The 16,672-nt window shown below is 31.6% G+C and overlaps 1 protein-coding gene across 3 annotated transcripts in view; it reads right to left on the minus strand.

The window, feature by feature from the left end:
- Positions 1-16,672, minus strand: part of PRKCI (protein kinase C iota) — an 83,200-nt gene that overhangs the window by 15,253 nt on the left and 51,275 nt on the right. For all 3 annotated transcript variants that reach the window (XM_037840911.1, XM_037840918.1, XM_037840916.1), the window contains 9 exons: positions 15,841-15,926; positions 14,553-14,693; positions 13,888-13,933; positions 12,696-12,754; positions 7,408-7,584; positions 6,860-6,957; positions 6,184-6,270; positions 4,158-4,293; positions 766-853 (listed from right to left, as the gene is read on the minus strand). In XM_037840911.1, coding sequence (XP_037696839.1) covers positions 766-853; positions 4,158-4,293; positions 6,184-6,270; positions 6,860-6,957; positions 7,408-7,584; positions 12,696-12,754; positions 13,888-13,933; positions 14,553-14,693; positions 15,841-15,926 — 918 coding nt within the window. The remainder of the gene's footprint in view (positions 1-765; positions 854-4,157; positions 4,294-6,183; positions 6,271-6,859; positions 6,958-7,407; positions 7,585-12,695; positions 12,755-13,887; positions 13,934-14,552; positions 14,694-15,840; positions 15,927-16,672) is intronic.

Genomic DNA, 16,672 nt, shown 5'->3' on the forward strand with positions numbered 1-16,672 from the left:
CTACTGAGGGTAATCTCAATATCATGGGAATGCTCAGGAATGATTATGGTCTGCAAACTTTCTTAGGTATGGTAGGATCATGTTGGAAGCAATGTAGTTATTTATTCCTTTGTTAGGGATTGTTAATTTTCTTGGGTATGGTAGGGACATGTTAGAAGCAACAGTTACTTTAGGTTATCTGTTTTTCTCAATTCTTTGGTTTTGTTTGAATTTTTGTTTTAAGTTTTTGATAAAGTAAAAAAAAAGCTATTGCATTAAAAAATTAGCTTCAATGTAGTTACTTTAGGTTATTTGGTTTGTCTTATACCTTAGTTTGATTATGGTTTGTTAATTTTCTTGGGGTATGGTAGGAACATGTTGGAAGTAATGTAGTTATTTTAGATTATTTGTTTTTCTTATTCCTTTATTTGGATATGGTTTATTAATTTTCTTGGGGTATGGTAGGAACACGTTAGAAGCAATGTAGTTATTTTAGATGATTTGTTTTTCTTATTCCTTTGCTTTGTTTTGTTTGAAATGTGTTTTGTTGTTGTTATTTGTTTAATTTTTCAATGAAGTTAAAAAAAAATAATGAAGAGTGCCAAGGACCTACTGCCTTTGATTTCAGAGATTGAGGTCTTCATTAAGGTTTTTAGGGGATCAAGAAAGTTTATACTAATAAGATCAATATTAAAATACTATAGTGTACTATATAATGCAATTGGTACCACATTTAACCACCCATCTACTAACACAAAGCTAAGATACCACCTATTTATTTATTACCATAATCTTCTCCTCTTAAAATTTCAGGAGCAATGTAATTAGGAGTACCACAGAAAGTGCTGGTTGTATCTCCTGGCCGTAATCCTTCCTTTAAAAAAAAAAAAATAATAAATAATAAATAAATAAGATCCAAAATTCTGTTTTAAATTAAATTCACCTCTTCTATTTCATCCATCATATAAGATCAACATTTGTAGGCAATATATTAAGCTTAAATAATATATCATTATTATAACTGTCTTTATAGTTAAAAGCAAGGATCACCACTAAATATCTTAAAGAAAACCTGTCCCTTTTAAATGTTGTTAAAGACTCAGTTCAATTAAGATAAAAATTGCATTTACAATAATTTATATTCTTCAAGTAAGATGTAATACAAAATTTTAAATTATATGAATAAAATGAATCATATTTCATTTAAAAAATCACTTTAAATATCATCTCCTAACAACCATTGTTGACATTACGGCATTTTCTTTCTGGTCTTTTTGCCTAAGGCACAAGTCTTTTGGCTTTTATTAGGAGCAGGGTAGAGAAAATTGAGGTAAAAGGCTCTAGTGAATATAAATAGAGAAACTACATAATGATAAAAGGAACAGTCACCAAGAAAGTATAACAAATATAAGTTTGTATGCATCTAACAACACAGCCTCAATAAACAAAAACTAAAACGGACAAAATTTCTAGGAGAATTTAACAATCTCCAATCACGGTAGGAGATTGTAATACATTAATAAGAAAACGATAGCTCAAGCAGACCCAAAATTACTAAGCCAAGAAAGTTATGACAAAAGCTAGAGCTAAAAAATATGCCCACACACAGAATATGTATGTGTATGTGTATGTGTGGAGAGACAGCAAGAGACTCCTTGCATGCAAAAGAAATTATATATTCTTTCCAAGTACACATGAGCTATTTACAAAAATTGAGCAAATACTAAGCTGTAAAGGAAGGCTCAATGTATTTCAAAGAATGGATATCATTTAGACCATTCTTTGGCCACAAGGCAATTAAATTAAAAATCAATAATAAAATGATAGTCTATAAAAAAAAGCTGAATAATATACATACAATTACAGACTTTCATTACTAATGACTACATATAACTCAACCGAATATATGCACCTGCAACTTAACTACTATACAGAAGCATCTATGAGAACCTGAATTAATTAATTAAATTAATTAAACCTGAGAGGAAGTTATTTCTGGAGAAACTGTGAAAAGAAATTTTAGTGTTTAAGATTTCCCAAGGAAATGTTAGAAGAAATTTATTCAATATTTGCATGAAGTCAGACTTTAGGAAAGTTTAGATAATGACTTTAAGTTATAAGATAGAAGCATCCAATCTTTTGTGGGGTTCATTTCCCATAAACATTAACACCACAAGGGATAAGTGTGTTAGTGAAAGAAGAGATATAGCACTGTTAGTAAAGTCTTAGGACAGACGTTCTAGTCCTGGTGCCTTTTTCCACTAATAAAATCAAGCAGCTCCTGAAGAAGGGAGAAAAGCAGAAGAGAGGTAAGCAGGACAACCAGTTTAAAGAACTCCGAAATAACACCTCTGAGATTTTTAAAAACTCTTGACTCATTTGGTTGAGGATCCTCCAAAAGAATAAGAATGTATAACAAACCAATAATATTTTTCAATAAAGGTAACAAAAGATAAAGTAATTTTTCTCTAATAATAACTGGCAGGCAAATAGGATTCCCCAATCTCCTTGGATAAAGGAATAAAAGAAAAAAAAAAAGCCTTAATTCTTTTTCATGATTACAGTGCTTAATTATAATTATATACTATATTTTCATTATTTAAGTAATGCATGCTCATTACAATAACTTAGAAAATACAAAAAGTAAACAGAATAAATGTGCCATGCTACATAACTACATAAACAATGCTATACTTCAAAATTTTACTTAATGTTATAAGCACTTTACATCATCATGAATTTTTTTAAAAAATCTTAAATGGCTTCATAATGCCATGTTTCATGATCATCCTATAATCTGTTTAATCATTCTTCTTATCAGTGGGCATCTAGGTTATTTATAATATTTATCATATCATATATTTATTCCTTATACTCCAAAATATTTACTCAGAATTTTCCTCAGGAAGAATTACTGGATCAAAGGTTCCTGATACATTCCACCGAACTGCTTTTCAAAAGGTTGTAGCAATGTACACCCCACTAACAACATGTGAGAATGCCCATATTTCATTAAACTCTTGTAAATACAGATTATTATAATTCTAAAAACAATACCTGACATGCCAAAAAGGTATCATTGTTTTAATTTGTACACTCTGTAACAAGGTTAACATTCTTTGTATTTTTGTAAAGGTTTGTTTTCTCTTAAGAATTAAAAGACATTCTTAATTATTGACTGCCACATTTCCTTTGAAATACGGAAAAAATCTACTGAGAAAAAAACAACACAGGGATCAAAAAGAGATCACAAATCTGAGTGATGGATACACAGGAGTTCACTTACTATCCTCTCTAAAAGTTTATGATTGAAAATTTGCATACTGAAAAATTTAAATAGTAGCATAAGAAATGAAAAATTCCTTTAAGTTTTGTATATATAAGAGCAAAAGTAGTTTGAATGAAGATTTTATGCTTCAATGTATGCTGAACAGATAATAAAGGTTAAATCTTCAATACCATTGAACTGACTTTCTTAATGTTAGTATTTAAGTCATCTCCAGCTGGGCTCTGGAGTTAATACTTTCCTCAGGTAAATAGGGAATGCAATTCATACATTTATATGCTTGCTGCCTTATTACTAACTGTGTGAGGATAATTTTGTACTGAGTCAACTAACAATAAGAGTAGTATTCTACACATTTTGTGGGAAAAGATCAGACCTTTAAGTGTTACAAAATTTTAAAAAAAGAAATAAGATACGTCTTTGAAAGTAATTAAAATTCTTATTTCATCCTACTGTGTTTGAGATACGATATTTAAATTTTAAATATATAAAATGTTAAGACTTCCTAGGAAAATTCTGAATGCATTATTTAATTAAACAGTTATTACTAAATAGCAAAAAATTGGAAGGTGATAGGCAAGTAGTTGTGTTAACGCAGGGGAATTACAGGCAATTTTTATTTTCAACTTTTCGTCAATAGTGTCACGAACTAGACAAAAAGTTACAGAAAATAAAAAGAAATTAATTCATACTGTAGCCCTTATAACATTCACAGATGATATGGAATTTAGCAAATGCTTAAGAAAAAGGTACATTTGTCTTTATGCTACAATGCCAACAAGTATTCTAAATCAAGTAGTAATTTCCTCATTTTTATACATGAAGCTAGTTTTACCAAGACAATTTTAAGAATGGCTGACGACCTTTTCAATAATTAGAAATGTTTCCTCACCTTACACATGCCATAGTCAGTTAGTTTAATGTGTCCTTCAGAATCCAATAACACATTGTCCAATTTCAAATCTCTATAAATTATCCCTCGTTCATGAAGATAATTTAATGCTAGACTGATTTCTGCAGAGTAAAATCTAAAATAAAATTAAAAATAACTCATTTGATTCAAAAATTTTAATGGTGGTAAATTGCTAGAGGAAGGTTATCTAAGTTTTACTCCCATCTGCAAATGGAAACATAGAAATCATATCAAAAGATTATTTTCTCCTAATTTTTTTTTAGGACCTAAACTTAAAGCCAAATTGAAGTACCACTTTAAGATATCTGAGCCCACAACAATTACTAAAGTTCCAGTCTAACAAACTCACATTTTTTCATAAAGTTATTGATTTGAAAGTCTAAAATAAGGGATCTTAATCTGGGTCCTTGGATGACCCTCCAGTCAGACAATTCTCCTACAACTGAAGGCAAAGTCATACGTATATATGTACACGTTTTAGAGTTTCTGTAGCTTTCATCCCTTCCCTGAGATACCAATGACCACCAAAACGGCTAGAACCACTGACTGGTATAGAAGATAAAGAATACTAAACTTACCATTCAAACTATAAAATCCATACTAATATTTCAGAAAAGGAATTAAAAGAAATTATTTTACAACCACAAAATTTAATATTAAAGACAGAACTTTTTAAAACTGTCACCAACTCACTGGTGATAAGAAGAAATTTTAGTTTGACTAAGAATGAAACACCAAGCTAGTTTATGGCTGTTTTGACGGCATGTTATCATGACCATGTTTGGAGGTACATAATATAAGCCTTATAGCTATTTAATTCTATGATCAGGGAGCTAGAGCTCTTATTCCATGCTTTGTTCCTAGAAAAATAAAGATGGTACAAAACCAGAATTGGCATTTTAACATAGTAAAAACCAAACAACCTTCCCCAAGCTTTGAACAAACAAGGAACAAACACTGGTTATGTTCACAAATCAAAAATCATCTGTGGCTTTGCTGTGATGGGTGACCATTTGATAAAGTCTAAATAAACAATGAACACCAATAAATCGTAAACTTAAAGAAACAGAGTTTGGGCCCTAGATTAGATTAGTACAATTTACACATTTTTAAGAAATTCAAGAATATTGTCTCTTTTTGACAAGAAATAACCAATGAATTAGAGATTTCCACTAAGTTATTTTTTAAAATGAAATCTCTAATATCTTTCCCATTTAATAATTACATATATACACAAACTCATATGCTTTATTTTAGTATTACTCTTGTGTATCAGGAAAGGGTGAGAAGTGTTGGTAATGAGTAAAACACAAACAAATGTGGCATTTCTGGATAAAACTGCTTATCTAAGGTCACAGTCCTATATGTTATATCCTCTAATATATAAATAAACAATTTAGAAACTTTTAAAATTATATCTGATTAAAGGCATGCAATTAATATTTAACACACTTTTCTACTATTCATCTACATGTATGAAATCAGAGGAAAAAGAACAAAGGCAAAACAATTCAGAAATTGTAATTAGAGACAAATAGTCAGAATTACATAATTGCTTAAGAGGCATTGTTTTATTACTCTCAAGTATATATACATAACAATCTTCTAATGAAAAAGTAAGAGTCACTGTAAGCCTGATAAGATTAAAGAGAAGTATATATAAATCTTCAGTTGTCTAAGAGGCTGATGCTGAGCAGACAAAATATTTTAAAATAATTGGTTTGAGTAGACTAAAGGTTTCCCTATTAATACTATTTGTACTTTTCAATTGCTTAGGAAGTACTATATATATATTTTATAGTTATATGTAATATACAATATGCTATATATGTTACATTATATATTAGAATGTAAAGTAACTTTTAGCACAGCATCCACATGACAAAAAATTAACTGGTATCAAAATAAATGAATTATTTACTGTATTCAGCCACTGGCACATAAAAAGTTACCCCACTCTGAAAAAAAAATCCAATAAACAAGCAAAAAATAAACAAAAACTTACCTAGCATGCTCTTCAGGAAGTTTTCTTTGTCGCTGCATATGAAACATGAGATCTCCTCCATTTACATACTCTATAACAAAGAACAATCTAAAACACAGAAGAGAACCCATGAAACCAAGATCCAAAATAGGGCAGTGTAACTTTGCATTTTAAATACTATAAAATCAGTCACAACATAGAGAGTATTCTATATGATTTACTGTTAATAAAGAAGCCAGACATTTAGTGGAAACAAAGGGTAGCTGGAGTAGAAGGCTAGTACCACTGGCAATTCAGAGCCACTCACTCCCACTCCAATTTTAACATTTACTTAGATAAGTTATTTTCAACTGCCACTTAAAGTAAAGAAGTTCTGATTATTCCCCCTCGTTAAATTCCAGGAAATTTTTAACTCCTAAAACTAGAATCCTGGTGATATGTAAAAGGTCAGAGTTCTACTGCCGTAATTATGACTTGCCTTTTTTTTTGGTTCTAAAACAGGTAATTTTCTAATGTTGATCCAAAGTCAAAATGCTATCATTGATTGGAGTATTAGGAACAGGAAGTTATAAGTATAGCACTGTTACGTCCTCACCTATGGCCTCTACTCCATAAATTATTGTAGAAAGGATTCTTATTATATATTATACCAAGATGTATAAAACTCAATAATCATTCCAATATCTTTCAATCTTACCTGCTTTCTGTTTGAAAGCAAGAATGCAGTCCAACAAGAAAAGGATGATTGGATGCCTGCTCAAAAACATGCTTCTCTGTCTGTACCCAATCAATATCCTATTTTAAAATATGAAAGAAATCCACAATGTCAAACTGAAATGATATCATCAAAACCAATTTTACATTTATTCTTAGCAATTCAATATATCACAAATGCAATCACGAATGAACTAGGCTACCCATCAAAACCATTGATAGTCATAATATAACAATTTATATACAAAGAAAAAAACACCACTAGTAAATTCTTTAATATTAAGAAAATCTAGAAAACTTTTACAATGCTTGAGTACTTTCCCTAGATGATAATGTGGTTTGATTTTATTTTTAAAAATCTAATAATAATCAGATTATTTTAAATATCTCTTATAAAATCTGTTTAGAAGCATATGTTTAGAAAAGTAGGTAAATAACAAACCATAATGAAATTTTCTCTGAAATAGTACTCTTACGCCAGTTTAACAAGTTATATTAAGTTTAGAAGTAATACTACCTCACTGTGCTTACCTCATCATCATTGACAAGCTCTTTTTTCACAACTTTCATTGCATAAATACGATCTGTTTTTTTTAATCGCACCAATAGTACTTTGGCATAACTTCCCCTTCCTATTACTCGGAGCAAATCAAAATCCTGAAGACCTAAACTGGATGAAGCTTTGCCACTTTCTCTGGTGTTCATTGCCTGTTGAAAACATTTACATGAGAGAGTTATATCTGGGAGTATTGTGCATAATACATTATATTTCTAACACCAAGTTACATCTATAATGATTTTTAAATATTTTCTGATTTAAGTTCTTACTAATTCTTCCCTTACATCATTCTAAACCATATAATCTAACTACCTAAGAGGTCGGACGAATTCATGAGTTGAGGTCAGAGGGATGGGAATAGGAATGGAGAGGGGGATGAAATCTGAAAAATGTTAAGCATGTCTTAAAGACTTGATAGTTTTTGGGTATGGGGGCAATGGAGATGCACGAATTAAAAAATGACACAAGCTTTGGAGAATGGGAGATTGGGAGTACCAATCATAGGGAAAACTGTGGGGATAGGATAAGATTGTCAGAGGTTTTTGGAGATAATAAGCTTGATGTTTCATATGTAAGTTGGAAGTTACAATGGGACATCAAGATGAAAAAGTCTGCTGGGAGTTTGATATATGGTAAACTGCAAACTATAAAACAGAATCAAATGGAACAAAAGTACAGTACCTTCAAAGAAACATTAAGATTAAATGAAACAACAGAAGTCAGGTAACAGTGAATGTCACCTTCGAAGGGCCTAAAGAAAATAACTGCTATCCTAGTATCCTGTATCCTGCAAAAATATCTCTCAAAATGAAAATGAAATAAAAACATTTTGGACAAAAACTAAGAAAACTCATCACTAACAGGCTTTCACTAAAGGAAATAATAAATTGAGTTCTTCAAGAAGAAGAAAGATGACCTCAGAGGGAAGGACAACGATGTGGGGAGGACTGAAACTGAAAAACAAAAAGGGTAAAAGGTGAGTAAACCTAAAAGAGCACTGACTGTTTAAAAACACCAATATACATGCAGAATTTTAAAATATGACAAAAGTGGTGCTAACGGCAGGATGGGCAGGTTAATGAATTTAAAGTGCCCTAAGGTCCTTGCATACTCTCAGAAATGGTAAAGATATTATTAATAATTTGCATTCAACTTTAATAAATTAAAGATGCAATATGCAATCTCTAGAAAAACCAATTAAAAATAGCAAAACAATGTCTATTAAGTTAAAAGAGTGCTCAAGGTTAATGTCATCAGTGCTACTATATGAATAAATCTACTCCTGATGTGGTGTGATGAGAAGGGCACTTCACCTCTGTGGTGAAAACATCAGATAAGAAAAACATCAGATAAATCCAATTTGAGGGACATTCTACAAAATATTCGAATACTCCTCAAAACTATCAAGGTCACAAAAAACAAGACTGAGAAACTGTCATAGGCCAGAGGAGACTATGGAGACATGAAAATAAATGCACGTGGTATCCTGGAATAGATCCTGGAACAGAGAAAGGGCATTATTGGAAAAACTAGTGAAGTTCGAATAAAGTCTGAAATTTTAATTAAAAAACAAACAAACAAACAAAACCCAACCATGCCTATCAAGCTAAAAGAGGTGAAAAAGGAATAATAATCCAAAAGAAGACAAGAAAGGTAATACAGAATAGGTGGGATATAGGAAATAGGATAGTAAGATGGCAGATTTAAACTCAAATCAATAATTAGATTAAATGCGATTATATTAAATGTAAAAAAATACTTAAATATTAAAAGCACACTGAATTCTCCAATAAACATACTAGAGGATGGTCAACTAGAGAGGAAAAAAGGTCTAACTATATGATGTTAATAAAGCACATCTCAAAATGTGGATACAGATTTACAGTAAAAGGATAGAAAGCTATATACCATGTAATCACTAACCAAAAGGGAGCTGTTGTAGTTAAACTAATATGAGACAAAGTAGACGTGGTAGGCAGACTTCTAAGATGGCCCCCAATGATCCCTGCCCTCCTGGTATCTACAAAAAGAAACCTACAACAAACATTAAACTTGATGAAATATTGAAAAATCTCCCTCTGAGATATGAAGCAAGACTGATGTCTGCTATTACCACTTCTATTCAACATCATTTTGGTCATCCATAGAGGTTCTTGCATATAGTTCAAGAAAAAAAAAAAGCTATAGGGTTTAGAAAGAAAAATTGAACTTGTTATTCATAGATGACATGGATAGTACATGTAGAAAATCAGAAAGTATCTGTAGATAAAACTGTTAAAATTAGTAAGTTAGCAAGGTCTCAGGATACAAGGGCAATTTAGAAAAAAACTTATTTCTATATAACAGCAAAAAGCAATTACAAAATTAATTTTTAAAAATACCAGTTACATCCAATTGCATCTGTGGTACAATACCCTTAAACTACAAAATATTACTGACAGAATTTTAACAAGACCTAAATAAATGGAGGAATATACCATGTTTATGGATTGGAAGACAATATTGTAAAGATATCGCTTCTTCCAAAACTGATCTACACAGTCCATTCAATTCCAATCAAAATCCCTGCAGGGTTTTTTTGTTTGTTTGATTTTGTGGAAACTGACAAGCTGATTAAAAAATTTATGTGGAAATTTTAAAAATTAAGAGTAGCCAAAATAATCCCCAGAACAACAAAGTAGAAGAACTTACTCTACTGGATATCAAGACTTGTTATATAACTGTCGTAATCCTGACAGTAGTGCTGGCACAACAAGTAGAATGATGAAAAATAAAGGAGAATCCAGAAACAAATAAAACAGGCATGTATAATAGATGAAAAGACAGATCTGCAGAATAATGGGGGAAGGTATAGACTTTTCAATGAATAATGCTGAGTCAAGTGAATATAAATCGGGAATAAATATGAATTTTCATTCTATTTTACAGCACAAATAAAAATCAATTACAAGTGGATTATACATCTAAATGTAAAAGGTAAAGCAAAATTTTAGAAGATAATATAGGAGTATATCTTCACAACCTTGGGAAAGGCAGAAATTTCTTAAATAGGACCTAAAAGCACTACCCATAAAGGAAAAAATTAATGTATTGAACTACATTAAAAATCAGGAACATATGTTTATCAAAAGTCATAATTAAAAGAGTGAAAAGACAGCCATAGAGTAGAAAAAGATATTTGCAATAAATGACTGATAAAAGGTTAATGCTGACAATATATATGAAGAACTCCTACACATCAGTAAAACAAAGGCAGACCACCTATTCTTTTTTAAATGGATAACATGAACAGGCATTTTACAAAAGATGATTTCCAAATGGCCAATAATATATGAAAGGTGTTCGTTTATAAAGGAAATACAAATTAAAATCATAGTAAACTATCACTATACCTTCATCAGACTGACTAAAATTAAAAAGACTGACTACACAAAGTGTTACCAAGGATGTGTACCAAATGTAACTCTTATACATTGCTGGTGAAAGTATAAATTGATACAAACACTTTGGAAAACTGTTTGGCATCATCTACTAAATTTGAATGCACACATGACTCAGCAATTCCAATAGAAATGCTTATATATGTGCATCAAACCACATTTACAGGAATGTTCATAGCAGTAAATCATAATAATCCCAAACTTGGGGGAAAAATCAGTGGAATAGGTAAATTGAAACAATAGTGAAACAAATGAAAAACTGCTGCTATATTAAACAAAATGGAAGAATCTTCACAAAAATAATGTTGAGCAAACACCAGATATAAAAAATACATACTGCATGGTTCTATTTAAACAAAGTGGAAGGAAGGAAGGAAGGAAGGAAGGAAGGCAGGCAGGCAAGAGGTAAAACTATCTGTGGTGTTATGACAGCAGTTACTTGCAGGTGAGGAGGTAATGTTAGTAACTGGGAGAAGGCATAAGATGGGCTCTGAAGGATGCTGGTAGAGCCCATTTCTTGAGCTGGGTGATCCTTATATAGGGTTTAAACTGTAAAAATTCATCTAGCTGCATGTCATTCTTCAATTAAATGTATTAGAAATCTTGAAGAGAAAGGCAAATGAGTCTTCGGTAAACATTAAACAAAAAACAATAAGGGCAATGAGATACTCCAAAGCCAACAAAAAACTATAAAAGAAATCAAAGAGACCAAATAGAAGGAAACATTAACAACTCAGTGCCAAAGAACAGAGGATCATTCCTTATTATAGGGATTTCTTTCTTTGAACAATTCTCACTCAACCTATGAACAAAATATGGAAGATTAGATTACAGTTGTAAGACAGAATACAAATATTTACAATATTGGCAATGTAGCAACAAATACGTAGCTAAAACAGGAAAGCTGGAAGAAAGAGTAGAGGTGGCTGAAGAGGAGTCAAATATTGACTAAAATTAAAAGAATGAGAAACTAAGATATAAGCTTAAATAGGTAACCAAGAGATTAGCTTCAAAATAATATAGGAATGAGGAAAGTGGGTACATGAAACAAGACTACCTACACTAGTAATTGTTTTAATGGGGTAATGGCTTCAGGGACTTGCTATACTATTCTGCATACTTTCATTTAAGTTTGAAATGTTAGGTAATAAAAAGTTTTGTTTTTTTTTAAGGTAACCAAGAAAAAAGCAAACATAATATACTCTATCAAACACTGGAAAGAGAACGTAAAGGGGGGAGGCAGTGGGAACTAAATCTTTCATGGCCAGGAATAAAGTTGAAAAGTTGAGAAAGAGGTATAAACAATATTCGAAATTATGGACACAACTAGAAATGATTAAAAAGGATTACCTCTAGAAATTGGGAATGGGAAGTGTAAGCATGAAAATCCTTTTCACTACAATCTTTTTTCAAAAAATAGTTATTTAAAATAATTTTAATTAAAATTTTGTTTAAAACAATGCTTATGAGTCAGAAAAAATGGTGGCAGTGAAGATGACTAATCCTTTATACTTTAAATAAACAAACAGTCCACAAAATGGAAGGGGTTACAATATATTTTAAGACTACTACCAACTATTTTAACCACCAATCTTAAATATATTACAATTTTTAGATTATACTATCTTAAATGAAAATACATTATCCCACATTATTTGCTAATTCAAATTAAATTAGAATACAGCTCAAGAATCATTAAAAATCATTCTTGTGTTTTACTATGATCCAAAATCTAAGCAAGTCAACTTGTCATAATTTTAAACTGTTCTGTCTTATTAAAAAGCTGATGACATAATGTACAATAGGACAAATTACCTTACCTCCTTTTCTTCACCGACCTGGTCCAAACTCTCATGACTTGAAGGATTATACGGAATTACTAAAAACCCAATCCCAAAAATTTAAAAAAAAGGAAAAGAAAAGAAAAGAAAACATAGCATTCATTAACTGAGTTTGACTAAAAAATTTCTCTTGATCTGATTTTTTTCTTTAGTTTTTATTTCTAAAGAAGTCTTCATTATTTAAAACTAAATACATAGTTTAAGTCCTAGTAATAACAAATTGTGTGTAGATATGAGTCAAATCACAATTCTTTATTGGGGGGAAAGAGAACAAGCATCAACCTGGTAGCCAACTACTGCTTTTACAAAATATTTTTCCTATTTTTAAACATTTCTCCTCTTTATAAATTAATCAAACAATTCCTTCTATAAGAGTGACTCCATAGAGTCACTCTATGCCTCATTTTTTAGTATGCCTGAACCACGGAGATGAAGGGTCTAGTTTTACTTCCCAATCTTTTCATACTCAAAATATTCCTGATTACCATATAGTTCAAGTAAAGAGCTGACAAAGTTGGTACTCTAGTCTTCTAATCCTTGAAGCTACTCAGGGCAGAAAAGCCTATGCTTCATATAACCAGCTTCTTCCAGGACCAAGAAACTGCTCTCTGTCCTTCCAAGCAAACTTTCTTGCCTTCTCTTTCCTGATTTGGGCCAGTTTGGGCTGCTCTGCCCCACTTCAATTATCTCCAAATTTTCCAGTTATGTATTAAAGTTTTTGTACATATGTGACATTTTAACTCTTATGATCATTTTTTAATTTTCTAGATTTCATCTCTCTATATTTTACATAGTTTCTACTTCTGGTAATGAAGCTTTTAATAAAAACAGGTCAACTGAACAGTCATAATATTAGTATATACGGCCCACCAAGTCAATGTATATTTTCTCATTATTGAAAAATAGGTTCATTGAATTTAAATGGTCCCCAAAAGAAATTTATATTAATTAGAGAAAACAGACATCTGTTTTAGCTTACCTACTTGTCTTTTTAAAATGCTAATTTTGTATGTTCAATATTGTGACTGAACTTATCATTTTGCAAAATATAGTTACCTACTTTTCTTTGGGAACAACATAAATGTTTTTAAATCTGGGTGAAAGAATCACCTAAAAGAAGTCTTTAAATGCTACTTTGTTAATAACAATGGTTCATGCCACATAACCTTACCCGTCGGAGCATGCATGGATGACTGATCCATGGGCATCACTGGTTCCTACAAACATTTCCAAAGATACAATAAGTCAGCGAATTCCTTTTAAATCCTAATAGCTCTATAAATGCAGAAATGGCATTACTTCAATAAGACACAGTATATTAAAATTTAAATTTGAAAGAATATAACTTAAATGAGAATTATATTACTATATTTAATTTTCTTTAATTTAATTCTATGAAACCAATATAAAACGCACCCAGCCAGGAATTTCACATTTTTGGAGCACACACAATACCTCTAACTAATATCTGCAGAATATAAATGATAGAGTATCAAGAGGTATAAACAAATGACTTTTAAGCTTAAAGAATTAAAAAAAAAAAAAAAAAAAAAAACTCTTAAATGGTTCTCTATGTATCTTCCTAAATTTAGACAGAGGATTTTGTAGCAGGTTAAACAAAGTTAACTATTTCCTACAAACCAATATCACAATAGATTTTGTGTAACAATTCCAATATTCACAATCTATTAACTGGAATGTAAAGGATCCCTTCCCCTACTCTGTAGCAACTTTGATGAACTGTGATTCTTAAAATACCTCCCTATTTTAACTCTCTGTCTTAGTGGTGTTATCACACATGCTCTATTTAAAAAAAAATAGACAACTGTGTCTTACTGGTGGCAAAGAATGTCGCCCACATTCAATTGTGACAAGTTTGTGGCATTTCTTATGAACCAGTAGTTTGCAGTTGATGCACTTATATCCCTGGCGTCCAAGTCCCCATATTCGGTCAGTGCAGATGGCACAATGAGCACGCTGGAAAGAGAAATTCAACAATATTTTATTAACAAAAACAGTCATAATCATTTTACAACATTTGCTCTTAAAATAGTGAAAATGAATGGCTTTCTTCTCCACTCCAGTTCCTCTTACCATGGTTTCAGCTGCCAGCCTGTGGCCAAAAAACAAGAACAAAAAACTTCCTCACAGATAATTTTTCAAAAACTATGAAGGTTGGGGAAAAATAAACAGGTAAGAGAGCTTGTTTTAAAGAGACGGTGAAATTTGAAACATGTTGCTTTTTGTTTAAGTCCAAGAATTTTCAGTCTTCACATAACTAAATTCAGAGCAAAGAAAGCAGGAAAAGTGAATTAAACTTGAAAAACATGGCAGAGAGCCATGAAAAAACTCACAAGAAAATATAAACCTTCCGGTTCAAGGCTGACCCAAAACCTGCTCTCTTGAAAACAATACCAAAAGTGCCTTTTCATGTCACAGCCTTTGTAGTATCAGCGCTACTGGTAACAAAACAATGGGAATCTCAGGTGGTGGCTTTTATTTACATGAATGAATTAAGAACATGACATTACTTTTAGCATGAAAACAGAACCCACAAATTTGTAGTTATCAAGAGTAGTTAAAAAACATGGGCTTCCAGAGTCAGATTGCCTGCATTTAAACTTTGGCTATGTGTCATCTTGGCCAAGTTTCCTCATCGATAAAATGGAAATTTTTGAAGATATCTCAGAGAACTGTTGTGAGGATTAAATGAGTCAATATATGTAAAGCATCTGGAATACTGTAAAAGCTAGATAAGTACTGCTCTTGCTATTACTTTCTAAACAGCGAAAATTAAAGTTACAACATTAAATGGTTTGCTAAGTAAACAAACCTTGCTTATTTTCTGGCGCCTAGAATTATATTTCAAAAACCCAACTTTCTTACAGTTAGGGTGACCATATAATTAACCATCCAATCTGGAGCATTTTTAAGAGAGAACAGACATGCTATTAAGGACTACCTCGGGACAACAGGCATATTACCCTGGACAAACTTGGATACATGGCCAACCTACTCATTTCTTTAAAAGAGAAAGACAAGACTTAAAAACAAGACTGCCTATCTTTTATGGCATAGAGGTAAAAAATAGATGTCTCAAATTTCAACATTCATCAAAGTTTACCCGGTTGAAACGTTTGGCTTGAAAAGTGTGGCCATTTGCACAATAAAGCTTTCTCCAGCGGCGGGCACCTCGGCGGTAAATGGATTCTGAAGAGAGATTAAAAATTAAAAACAGGAGTGTGAATAAAATTTTTTATAATTAAGTATGTGATTTTTTTTCCCCTACAAGAAAAAAGAATATATCGATAAAAACTTGAAACTGAAAGAGTAAAATATATCCAAGGGACTAGATGAAAATAAAGCTCCTGGAGTATAAATGTCTGAAAAACTACTATTGCTTTTATTTAAAAAAATTTCCCCCTACTTTTTAATTATTAAATTCTTTTAAGCCCACAGAAAAGTTGAAAGAATAGAACAATAAGCACTTTATGCTTGTTTGAAGCTGTTATGCACACCAGAAAAGGCCATGTTCTTTAAATCCATTCCTGTGGGTGTAGACCTGTTGATGGTGGGACCTTTTGGTTAGGCTATTTCAATTTGAGATGTGACCTACCCATTCAAAGTGGGTCTTAATCTTTTTACTGGAGCCCCTGAGAAGATAAAAGGCAGAAAAAGCCCAGGAAGTATATACAGAGAAAAACCCCAGAGAAGCAAGCAAGGACACACAGAAGCTGAAAAAGCCACTGAAGTCACAAGCTGAAAGCAATGAAACCCAGGAAAGAAGGACCAGCAGATGCCGACCATGTGTCTTCCCATGTGACAGAGGTGTCCCAGATGCCAGCAGCCTTTCTTCAGAGAAGGTATCCTGTTGATGCCTGAATCTGGACATTTTCATGGCCTTAGAACTGTAACTTGTAAGCTAATAAATCCCCATTGTTAAAAGCCAGTCCATT

Source organism: Choloepus didactylus, chromosome 1 (genome assembly GCF_015220235.1).
Source record: "Choloepus didactylus isolate mChoDid1 chromosome 1, mChoDid1.pri, whole genome shotgun sequence".
Classification (NCBI taxonomy): domain Eukaryota; kingdom Metazoa; phylum Chordata; class Mammalia; order Pilosa; family Megalonychidae; genus Choloepus; species Choloepus didactylus.